This window comes from Leiobunum rupestre, chromosome 3 (genome assembly GCF_980474605.1).
Source record: "Leiobunum rupestre chromosome 3, qqLeiRupe1.1.hap1, whole genome shotgun sequence".
NCBI lineage: Eukaryota > Metazoa > Arthropoda > Arachnida > Opiliones > Sclerosomatidae > Leiobunum > Leiobunum rupestre.
Genome location: NC_143386.1, coordinates 59,920,714 through 59,933,611, shown reverse-complemented (window position 1 = coordinate 59,933,611; position 12,898 = coordinate 59,920,714). Strand labels below are relative to the sequence as shown.

General features: G+C 37.7%; 1 protein-coding gene across 2 annotated transcripts; it reads left to right on the top strand.

Annotated features, from left to right (window-relative positions):
• The first annotated feature begins 2,803 nt into the window (after positions 1-2,803).
• Positions 2,804-12,864, top strand: LOC149953490 (ras-related protein Rab-22A-like). 2 transcript variants are annotated; one of them, XM_090168866.1, is made up of 8 exons: positions 2,804-2,927; positions 10,741-10,902; positions 10,980-11,059; positions 11,119-11,200; positions 11,266-11,337; positions 11,476-11,599; positions 12,117-12,209; positions 12,481-12,864. In XM_090168866.1, the coding sequence occupies exons 2-8, from the start codon at positions 10,867-10,869 to the stop codon at positions 12,573-12,575; spliced, it is 582 nt and encodes a 193-aa protein (XP_090024992.1). In that variant the 5' UTR covers positions 2,804-2,927; positions 10,741-10,866; the 3' UTR covers positions 12,576-12,864. The 2 variants fall into 2 exon arrangements, with proteins under 2 accessions (XP_090024992.1, XP_090024991.1); XM_090168865.1 differs by lacking the exon at positions 2,804-2,927 and adding an exon at positions 10,538-10,677.
• Positions 12,865-12,898: the final 34 nt, after the last annotated feature.

Genomic DNA, 12,898 nt, shown 5'->3' with positions numbered 1-12,898 from the left:
CGGGATTTCGTAGAGATTTTGGCGATTTTATCTTTACTTTTTGTAGTGATTTTGGGATTTCAATGTTAATTTACCATAGAGAAAGTTTAAAGATTTTGTGATTTTAGACAAAGTGTACGGGATTTTGTAAATGTCCGACCCCTCGCATTTTAGTATTTTCAAAATTCTAGTAATAATTTGAAATGGCGTTAAGCCTTGGCTATAAGCGAACCGGGCTGAATAGATTTCGCACGTGGAACCAAGAATTATCGTCGGCGGTCAAAACTGGCATACAAACTGACCTAAACTTTGTTTTAGGCTCTAGTGTGAACGTGGCTTTAGAGGACCAAGCGCGTTGGAAAAACATGTTCCGAGGGTAATCCTGGTCCGTTGATCTCTCGAAATCGGCAGATCGGTTTCGAGCGATCTTCAGAGTGCTCAAGAGCTTTAAATTGAACACGCGATAATTGATCGGAGCAAATCCAGGGGGGGCGATTCTGCAAAAAATCGAATGGGAATTCGATCTCGATACCCTATACCATGTCGAGATCGACTTCGACAATTTATGCTTATTCGAAATCTTTACCGAATACCATTCGTCGAGATCTCGAAGTTCTAAATCTAGTTTTCGATCGAAAATTGGATTTCGAATATTTACAGATCTCGAGTGCCAGAAAGCAGTTAAATGCAAAACGCTCTTATTTGAACAAGATGTCCCTGACATTTAAGTGCACACAATCCCCCCGATGTTAGAACTATATTTTAAATATTAAATTTAAAAAAATTTAAATCATCTTGTACATCAACTTAATAAACCCAAGAGGAATTTTATCGAAAATAATTTTTTCGAGTTACCTGGTTTTGGAAATAAGGTAGCGAAACGCGAAAACGTTCATTATCATTAATTTTTTAGTCAAACCGAATATTTAGAGTTACCTGGTTTTGGAAATAAGGTAGCCATGATTTTTTTGGAGTTAGATGGCGCCTGTATCAATTGATACGAAATTCAAATATCACAATAGTGCGTACGAGGGTTAAGAGGTCCCGCGAATTGGCCAGAAATCTCTCTGTGTTTTTAATTGGCTAAAAATTATTCAAAAATTTTGGTATATTTTCTTACCGAAATTATTACATTTCTAAAACATTTACAAGGTGACCACACTTCCTATATTTTCAATAACTTCCTATAAATTAGGTCTACTCACGTAGTATATAACCCGAAAACATTCCGTCATCGTGTACCCTTCTTCATCCTATATTTAGTAATTTTCGTGGTCACCTTGCATTTATAAAAAATCAAAAATTAAACTAAAACTAAAACTTCGTTCCGGTGAGACTTGTAAAAAACGAAACTAAAACTTGGTTCTGATCACGTGAGACTTTTAATAATACTCACATTAATTTTCAGTTGATTTGTATATGTGTATGCACGGTTAAACAAACGTGAAATATAGATTAAAAGTAAAATAAAGAGTAGTAGAAATTATGTTTAATTCAGAGAAAACGGCATGGTATTAGAAGATAAAACTTATTTTATACAAGACGTTTCGAGCCGAGGCTCTTCTTCAGTCGTTCGTTAGTTTTAATTAAAACTAACGAACGACTGAAGAAGAGCCTCGGCTCGAAACGTCTTGTATAAAATAAGTTTTATCTTCTAATACCATGCCGTTTTCTCTGAATTAAACATAATTTCTACTAATATTCACCATGGTAAATAATAAGTTTAATATATAAAATAAAGAGTGTTTTTAAAAAAAAACGTTTTTTTTTTTGGGTTTTTATTAAAAAAACTTATTTTTTTCCAACCCTGGCGAAAAACCACTGAAATGGAAAAATTATTAACTTATTGGGCTCGCCGGGAGTAGTGGCGTACTCCTGTAATCCCAAGCGTCTGGGAGGCAGAGTTTGTGGATGGCCGTGTGAGGACGACCACTAATCCCCCAACGGGTAGTCGGAATACTTCCGCCACCTCTGTCCCCACGTATTCCCCGTTGGCGTGGCCGTTACACCATGGATTAAATAACATTTCAGGGATAGTTCTCTCTAATACATTTTACTATACTACGAGTTGAAGATGTTTGTTTCAAACGAGGCTGCCAGATATTTTTGCCGTCCCCTCAATTTTACCCCTTTTACCGATACAAATCCGGAACAAGATTTCTTGGCACTTTGCCATCTCGCGGCGGCTTTCGGCGAATTTAATATTTTTCCAACGGTTTGTTTTATTACATTTGAAATTGAAATATTCAATCGTGGTCAGTACTTCAGTGGCTCTGGAGCTTCCTGGTGAATTGTGGGAAATAAATACTGTAAGTGTCCTTTTATATTGTTTTTAAGCCATTTATGTATATCACCTAATTTTTCGTTTAATTGTTTATAGGCTTTCAAACTGTAAACAAAATTTCAATAGATAGTCCTTGGCTTACAAAAATAATAATTTCATCAATCATGCGTATTAAAAGGTACAAATAATAGCAGAATAAAACGAAATTGTGATTGTACGCCCTTTGCAATTCCCCCACCCCCGTGTATCGGTAAAATCGAGACTTCCGGTATTTGACAATTCTGGCCACCAGGGTACGTCTGGAGCAAATATTGTACTACAGAGAACTATTCCTTACACCTATCTCGCCCTGATTAATCAGATATTCGCCGAGCTCGCGGTCTTCTCAGACTCAATCAGCTCTTATTTCTTCCTTCTTTGAATAAAAAAAAACTCATTGGGCTCAGATTAAGAAAAAATGTATATTGGGATACCGAGGCCGTTAAATGTAGCGTCAAACTAGATATCATTGAAATTTATAACCCTAACTGGTAGAGTTATGTACGACACGGCTGCATCGGCTACACTGTACGTGAAACCAATACACACAAATCCCTTGGATTCTGTGTAAAATATGCGCTATCGGCGTTTGTCAGTATCGACGATGGAAACGAGTGCTTGAAAGGTCAGTGGTTTTTTTAGCCAAAACTATTAAGTATTAATCTCTTAATCGCCTGGGTAATAACATTTCAAACTGCTCGAAATTTCTACGATACTACTCAGTTTCAACAAAGATAATAAAGAACTCTGTACCCTAGATTCCAATAGGCTTTTCTATAAAGTAACATTGACCTTCTTGTTTTGATGTTGCTGATGCGTCACGGGTGACTTATCGATGACGTTTCACTACGAAAAGCCCTGAACATAAGGGTAAATTCGACGAGGCACCCTGTTTTAAGTATAAACTGAACTGAACTGAACTTTTACGTTTTTCGTGACGAATGAGCTACATAAAAACAAGTTCAGCAAGCGTAGCTTATTTTATTTCATAGTTTCCGATTGAAGATTTTGTAATGAAGCGATTACCCACTTCCGTCACGTGACCTCCGAAAACTGCATCCATCGGCTGCTGTAGCCATGGTAACTATGGAGCTAATCTTTTCGAAGTTCCGGCAGGAAGTGAGAAAAAGTAGCTATTGACCACGAACAAGGCACAGAATTCGAATCTACGGTACGAGGTATATATTATCTTAAGTTAAAATTATAGGTCATGCTAGAAGTTGATAGTACATGTCTTAAAAGATAAAAAGCCAGGAGTATATATTATCATGAATGTATTCATTTCAACCATTGGGTAATAATAATCAGCTAGGCTAATACCCAAAGCACCACCCTAGGCCTAAGTCATCGAGCGACTTTTAAAGCCTTTAATTCAGGTGGTCGGGTTACAATGCGTAGGAGGGTGGTTACAAGCCCTGCAAGCCCTGCAAGCCAACAGCTCCCTACACTAACTATTACCGTTAACCTCAACAAGTTTTTATGGAAGGGGAAACCGAATTTCTCGGGGGGAACCCCTTAAACCAGTGGGGAGAGAACTTTCAAACTCAACGCAGAAGGAGTTGTTCCGGATTTACACCCAGTGCCACAAGTTGGGATCGAACCCGGCTCCTCTTGCTGCGAGGCGAAAGTGCTAACCACTTCCCCGCCCCACCTGGGTAGTCTGGCTTCAGTCGCTAGGCTGGGAGGGGCTTAGTTATTATAGCGTTGGTCCAGTGGCGTTGCTAGCATGGGTGACACCCGGGGCTGATATCATGGTGTGCTACTTACTAGACTTTAGTTTGTGTAAGTTTTTATTTTTTTCACGGTTGGGTGTTACCCCCAAATAACGCCCAAATGGGTGGAACCCGGGGCGGACCGCCCCCCCCCCCCCCCCCCAGCTACGCCACTGCGTCGGTCATGCGCCACCGCTCAAAAAATGTATTAAAGCCTTGAAGGGCAACGTTTTAAAACTTGACTAGCTTTCAGTGAAATTTAGATTATATAATTTTATTAATTTCCTTTATTTATATTTATCAATTTGGTTAGAGTTGTGATTACAGGACTGGTATTTTTCTAAAAATCACGAGTTATTTTCGCGCAATCACGTTTCATGGATCGAGTCAACGACATACGTCTGTCTCCTGATTGGCTTAAATGATTACGTAAAACGCAAAAAGGGCGAAGACCGTCGTATATAGATTTTCTAATCAATTCATCGATGTGGTAAAAATCCATACGCAGTGTAAATTTACATTTAACATCTTTAAGCGAGGTAATAGGCTTCGATCTTAGAAAAGATAGCGCCATCTACTTTAATACCTGTCCACTAAATGTGTGAAGAAATAGCAGACGTTTTTTGAAAATGAATGTGCTTTAACTGAAACGTTCAGCTTTTATATCAACGGAGGGGGAATTGTTAATTAACCGTTGATCTCCGTTTGCAATCGTGAAGGCACGTCTGTTGAACGCTTTCTTACGATTGTTGTCAATTTTATAAAATATCGTCTGCAACTAGCCTTCCCGCGTGCTGTGACGTCACGATTGCGTTTATCAACAAAATAACCGGCTCTTCCAGCCGCTTATTTCGTTGACTCTCCGTTTGCAAACGTGACGTCAGTCCCGGAAGTGAAAAAAGTCGTACAGTAACGAATGCGCATTCAACGGTCCAACCGTTTGCTGTTACTGAACGCGGCCTAGATAATTTTGAATGAGCAGACAGCTTTCACACATTAGATTTAAAACTCAGTCGGTAGGCGGCAATACTTTTGACCAAAGTTTAAACTACGCGCGAAGCCTATAGACTAGGTAAATTTTGAGTTGTGATCAGGCTTGGAAATAAGCGGTGGTCACTGGGTCAAAGACCAGTTTATTAATTGCTCGGACCAGTTTTTTTATTCAAAAGCTAGGGGTTCACTGGTCCAGTGTCCAGTTTATTAATTCTAAATTATCTACCGTATTATTAACCAACTGGTCTACGTGACCACTTAAATAATTCAAGAGTTGGGAGTTACTGGCCAAATAGACCAGTTTAGAAATAAACCTTATTTCCAAGCCTGGTCGTGATGCCAAATGTAGAATAAACACTCTTAATGCCATCTAGGAGCAACAAACACAAGGAGAACGCAGCTAACCTTTAAACACGCTAACGAAGGGTTGTGTACGAATTTCATTGGACGAGCGTCACGAACCTTTACGCTGAACGTTTTACGGGCGGGGGGAAGACAATTTCCGAATTTTCCCCTTCCGACGGTAGCAGGCGCTAAAGCGTCTAGCGGCTCTAGCCAATGAAAAACGTACACAAGAAAATCCACGACTTTTGACGGGTTGCGTTCTCCTTGTGTGGGGTGTTGTGTTTGTTGCTCCTAGATGCCATAAAAGCATTTTCTTTATTGAAACCAAAGATATTAAAGACCTCGTACACTAGATTCCCCACTTCCTGCCGGAAACTATCAGTTCCATAGTTACGACGGTAACCAACTATAGATAGCGCCCTGCAGTAACTGATGGAGGCCGATTTTTCGAGGTCACCTGCCGGAAGTGGGTAATCGCTTCGTTACGAAACCATCAATCGCAAAACTCTTGGAATTGCGAAACTATAAAGTCCAGGGGGGCTGAAAAGATGGTAGTCACGTGACTTTGTGGAGAACTGCAGCGCCATCTATCCTAAGAAATGCGAACTATTATTCTTTTTTTTTTGCTAATGGTGGTTTAAATTTTGATCGATTTTTTATTTAAAACATTTTGTAATAGAAAAGTGTAAGTTAATTAGCTGTCTGCGGTATTTGGAAGGAATTTTTTTTTCTTAAAGGGGATATAACCTGCAAAGCAATCTTTACGGAAGACCCCTTCAATTTTTCAAATGTCCCTGTACAGTGGCGCCAAACATTTTTAAAGCCGAAGGCAAGAGCGGCCAGAGCTGCAAGCGTTGGTGTTCCACACCAAATACCTGAGGTTATATTCCCTTTAATCGTCGCACGGCCAACTATTTACACGAGTTACCGAATCGAAGTTGGCTGTGAAAAGGTAGTCACGTGATTTTGTTTTCTCATAAATTGGTTAAGACCAAATTTACTTTATAGTATCGCCTATTCGAATCTAGGGTATGGAGTTCTATGTTATCTTTGATGAAACGTTGTTCGTAGATATGACTTCGTGACGAAGAACGCGTCATCAACCTTCAAGAAGGGAAAGTTAGTGTGGCGGTTTTTGAAAAGGTGCAGAATTTCTTGCATATGGTGATGCGGTTTACACATCTGCGATTTGGCGAGAAATCTCCCCCAATGGAATCGGCATCGAGCCTGGTGATGTATTTACCAGTGCAGTGTATTTTTCCCTCAACGTGTTTTGAAACATTAGCGGTCGTCTTCGAAGGTACATGTTTTAAGGATATATCATAGTAGTATAAAAACAAGTATACAGGAGTTGCGAAGAGCTGCGAAATCGGTTTCGTCAGTGACCGTGAACTCGCGCGAGTCGTAGGGGTTCAAACGCGACTAGCGGCAGCTGCATACGGAATTTTGCAACTATTCTAATTTTATAGCATTGTTTTCGCGTCGTCTGGTTTGTTTTATTCCTCCAAACAAATTCGAGTCATTTTGGAAAAAGGCGCATATAATTTAGAAATGTTTCAAAACAAACCAGACGGCGCGAAAACAATGCTTTAAAATGAGAATAGTTGCGAAATTCCGTATGCAGTTGGCGCTAGTCGCGTTTGAACCCCTCCGTCAGTATACTTGTTTTATTCCTCCAAGATATAGAGAGGTGGATACTGCTCGTTATATAATTCTGGATGTGCTAAATATCATCTAGGTTATCTTTGATATCATCCAGGTCTTTAACCAATGGCAGGCCAAATATAAATTATCCATCATGTCATCCAGAGACCAGAGGATCTAGCTTTCATACGCTTGGCCGATAGCAGCTGTTATAACTCTTCCGTTACACAAACCATTACGATATTAATAGGCCTTTCCAAAAAATAAGCTACGCTTGCTGAACTTGTTTTACGTAGCTCATTCGTCTCGAAATACCAGATGTTGATAATTCTGGAAATACCAGATGTTGATAATTCTGGAAATACGTAGTCGTAGAAATTCAGTTCAGTTTATACTCAAACTCTCCAAGCCCCCGAGTTCGTTCCGCTCAGCGTCTAAATCATTATTCCTGTAGTGTTATCAAGAATTGATCAATTTATATATATATAGTATAGAGATAATGTTTTAATTCCGTCAGTCGCGACCATAGATAAAATAACTTCGTATATAGATAGGAAACTATATGTTGTAGAGGTGACTCCAGAATTTTGTCCGACATCTGGTGGCGGCACCCGAATAATATTATTTGGTGAAGTTCGCACTACACGAAGTCCGTACTACTCTTAGCTCAGCGTAAGCCTTGGCTATAAACATTGCTTTAATGCTTCAGCTTGGATTAATAATATAAATTTATATTTTTAATCCAAAATCCCTGGCTTCCATAAGTTATGACTTATACGAGCTTAGGATTAAAAAGTATGATGAATTATAATTATTTAGCTTTTGTTATTAATCCAAGGTTAAGGTATGTTAAAAAAATATTTAAATTATACTAAAATTGGCTGAATGTATGTCGCAATGCCAATTGCAAAGGCTTAAGTGAGCTAGGTGTATTAAAAGTACTTTTTTCATGTACTGAAAACAAATTTAAAATAAGCACAAAGAAATAGCATTCAGTAAAGATTTCTAGTTTGTTTTACACGCTATTTCATGTATATTTGAAGGCATTTACCTTCATAAATAAGTTTATTAGCAAAAACGCTAACTTTAATTCCTACATACTTTCTACGCTCTTGAGAACACAGCCAACTGGCGCAGTCACTAGATGTCAGGGGAATCTGGTGAAAGTCAGTTGCCCCATTGAAGTTTCCTATCTATCAAAGATAATTTAAACTCGTACCCTAGATTCGAAATTACTCTCTCGCTCGTTGCCGATAGCGTTTACCCACTTCCCGCCGGAACTCAGAAAAAATTCGCTCCATGGTTTGCGCCTTACCGCAACCGATGGAGCCCGATTTTTCTGAGGTCACGTGCCGGAAAAGGGTAAACGCTTCGTAACAAAACCAGCCTTGGAAATAAGGTTTTTTTTAAAACTGGTCCTTATGACCAGTGACCCCTAGCATTTGAATTATTAAAATGGTCCTTATGACCAGTGACCCCGTAGCTTATGAATTATTAAACTGGTCTTATATAAAATGTTCTAATATCATTTATAGGCCTAAAAAAACCTATACTACATGTTTGGAAGTTAGATTACGTTGGTAACATTAACTTTACACGTATTCAAAATAGTTAACTTTATTTTATGAGTACCACAAGAATAGTACAATATAGTACTGTCTCACCTAAGACTACTATCATAGCCTAGAAGACCCTCGTAATTAACCGTATGATCTCTCTTTCTCTGGGCCCCGTAACTCCAGAGTCCCCGGTCCGTTACCGCGTAGCCAGGTAGCCTACCGTACTCGGGAGAAAGCGAGACTAGAGGATTGAGGGTTTGAGGCCAGAGGGGGGTTAGACAGTTCGACTCGTTCGAGGGATGCGAGCGAAGGGACTCTACATAAAACATCGACATAAGCGGAGTCGCTGTACATAGAAATCCAGTGAATAGGGAAATCAAAATTGATATAAACCTTGAATTAATCGGTCATCCTATTATTTGGAATTATTTAACTGGTCACCTTCTGTTTTTTTGTTATTATTTCGAATTAATAAACTGGACACGGTGACCAGTGACCCCCCAAATTTTTAATAAATAAACTGGTCTGAGCAATTAATTAACTGGTCTTTGACCACCTGACCACCGTTATTTCCAAGGCTGAACAAAACCGTCAATGGGAAAGCTCTCAGTATTCGAATCTAGGGTACGAGACTACGAGTTTAAATTATCTTTGTATCTATATTTTATCTATGGTCGCGACGCATCATGAACCAGTGGAATCAACTAAAGGGGGGAGGAAATGGAAAAGGAGGTGTTATTATTTAACGCGTCTCTCACGTGAATGTCAATCAGTAGCGGCGCTAAGGTTTTTTCACAAATGGGCTAATTATTTTGTGACCCCTAAGAATTTGGTGGCCCTTACAACTTTAGTGACCCCTTATAAATTTTCCAGGAAGCGAGAAGAGCAAGGTCGTTTTATTGTTGCGGCTCTCGTCCCTTTTACTGGACCCCCTACTGACCTTGTATCAGACCTGGAGGGGACACGTGCATGCCCGGGGTATTTCCCTAAATTCCCTTAAGCCCCTTTCTTTTGTTTCTATCGTCCATTCAACTTTCTCTCAATTTCTGCCCCCTTCCTCTATATCTGTTTATGGTCTACTCTCTTCTTGAGTAAATGAATTATTTTGAAAGATTTTTTTTCCAGTAAAACGTTTCTTATCAATAAATCAAATTTCTAGAGATTAAGAAGATTCATAAATTCAAATATGTGGCCTCTTAATTATAAATATGTGGCCCCTCTTAGAAATGTAGCGGGGCTAAAGCCCACCTCAGCCCACCCTTAGCGCCGCTACTGATGTCAATCGCGTTGATCGCGTGAAGAGGACGTAATATTTAGGGAGCCAATAATGCACCGCCTGGAGTTGATTGAATTTTAAGGGGAGGGGGCCAGGTTCTGATCCTAGAGCTGCAACGGAAGCGAAGGTAAAAATCGACGGAATATAAACATTATCTCTATACGTTGCCTCCGTTATATAACGGAGGCAACGCTCTATATATAAATAGATCAATTCTTGGTGTTATTAATGACTGGAATTCCCTTCCCTGAGAGATTGTTTCTATCCCCAATCGCCACACGTTCCGCCGCCACGTCTCTGCCTTTTTTCATTTTAAAGATTCCTCTCGCGTTACTTGATTCTCAACTTCTATTTCCAAATTTGCTCATTTATTATAGTCGTTTGTTTCGTCTTTTTTGCGTATTTCTGTAGCGATGCTCAAACAAAACCCCACCTGAGGCTTATTGAGCAATTCTTTTTTGTCATAAATAAATAAATACTCAAAAACCGGGTGCCTTGTCGAATTTACTTGTATGTCCAGGGCTTTTCGTAGTAAAACGTCATCGATACGTTTTCTTTGACACAGCAGCAACATCAGAACAAGAAGACTAATGATACTTTCTAGAAAGGCCTATTTCTTAACGTAAGTTCTATTCTTCTAAGTACTATTTCGAAAATCGCGCTAAGTATATGACGGTTTTGAGCAACAGATGGCGGTGACTGTCCTTGATTTAATCTTTGGGGAATGGATGCTTTATTTCCGTTCGAGATTGTCTTCTCCTAAATTAGATATTTTATAATGACTAAACTCATTTCCTTAATCAAAAGAAAGGGGAGACTTGAGTCTTTTTAAGGCATAACGAAAAAGTAATTTTATTTTATCCTATCATTTTTAAAGAGTACTTTAAGACTTGGCTTTTCACTTTTCAGGGCCAAAGATAACACTTTGCAACTCCAAATATCTTAGAGGAGGCGTTTGTTTACACGCCCCTTTTAATCATTTACCTGGAACTCTTTTAATTCCTTTAATTATTTAATTTACACACTATTTCAACCATGGCCTATCAAGAAGTCAAGTTGTGTTTACTTGGAGTAAGTTATTCAAAATTGAAATATTATTTCCTAGTATTGTTTTTTTTAATCACTAAACAGTAAACACCCGTTATTAGGATTCCGGTGTTGGAAAATCTAGTATTGTACAAAGATTTGTTAATAATACATTTAACCCATCAAATGAAAGTACTATAGGGTAAGTATTTTTATGTTTAATATTTAATTTTAAAGATTTAAATAAACATTGCCTTTTAGAGCTTCATTCATGACGAAAAGCATAATTGTCGATAATTATACGTACAAATTTAACATTTGGGACACTGCTGGTCAGGAGCGAGTATGTAATCATCTGAAACTTTCTTTTAACCACATGTAAAACTTACATTTTCCTGTAAATTGTAGTATAGAGCTTTAGCACCAATGTATTATCGAGGAGCTGGTGCCGCTGTTATAGTCTATGACATTACCTCTCAAGTAAATAGATTTTTCTTACGTATGTTTTGTTAAATTTCAATCTGTTCCAACATGTCTGAAAAACTTTTAGAGGATATAAGAAGGTATTTCTCATGTAATAGTTTTTAAAGCGATTAAATATGAAATTAATGACTTTAGGAATCGTTTAACGCTGTCAAAAGTTGGGTAAAAGAGCTTCAACTACATGGTCCTAGTCATATTGTTTTGGCCATTGCTGGAAATAAAATTGACTTGAGTGATAATCGTGAAGTTGTTAAATCAAGTAAGTGTTGTCAAAAGTATTCAATGTAACTGTAAGAAAGAAGTATTCATCTTCCTATAGAGTGTTGTCGTCTGATACTATTTTGAAAACTTGTAACGTCACAGCTGTAGTGTTAATAGTGGCCGCCATGACAGTTACAGTTTTTTATCAATAGGCAAATTACAATGGTGACGTCTCAGGGTTTAAGACGACAACACTCTATATTGTCAATGTTATTCGCTTGAAACATCTACCTTCACCGGTTCCCGCTGATTTTTTAAAATAACTTTCTGAGGAAAATATAATACTACTACTATTTAATTGGAAAAATATAATTTATAAATAAACAAAAATATCTAAACAGCTTAATTTTATATATTGCATCATTAGACTGAAAAATCGTGCCCATTGAAAAGCTACATTTTACATTTTGTCTTAGACTTTTCTCATTAGAGAGATATTATATACTTTTGGTGCTATTCAATTTTGACTAAAAATTTAATAACATTAAAGTTTTTAATTTTTTTTTCCTATAAAGCTGCCAAATCATACGCAGACAGTATTGGAGCAGCTTTTGTTGAATCTAGCGCTCTTACAGCCGTGAACATTACGGAACTTTTTGTAGATATTTGTAAGTTAGAGATAATAATATTGGTAGTTGTTCTATAATAAACAATAGATGGCGTCATTTGAAATTCCTGAAAAAATGTGGCGTCCTCTGTTGCTTCTAAGCCAGTGATGCCAGATTGAGGGAAATTTCAAACATCTAAGTAATTGTTTTACGGAAATATTATTGTTTTTAGTGTTTTGAGAAACTAGGGAAATTCCATTTTCGCGACCTGGCATCTCTGTTCTAAGCTATTTTTGACTTTAAAAATTGATATAACTTCATTATTTAATAGCAAAACGAATACCGAGACCTCATCTTCCAAATTTACCAGATCACTCGTTGGTTCTAGATAAATCAAAATCAACACCAAAGAAGAAGTGTTGTTAAATCCCCGTTATTTAGTGATAATTATTTATTAGCACAATTTTGAACAGTTTAAATTAGCTCCCCTTGGACCAGCTTGGACTAAGTTAATTTTTTTGTAATAACTATAAAAAATGGACAATTTTATACACCTACTTAATAGAGATTTTAATATGAAGAACTGGTTGATTTTTTTTTTAAATATGCTGCTAAATCCGAAAAAATAGCTTTATTTGATTTTATAATTTTTACACGTGTTATAAATAACACTCCTGTAGAATATTGTTAGCTTTATTAAAAAGTACTATTGTTATTTCGTTTGGTTTTTTTATTGTGAAATAAAGTTT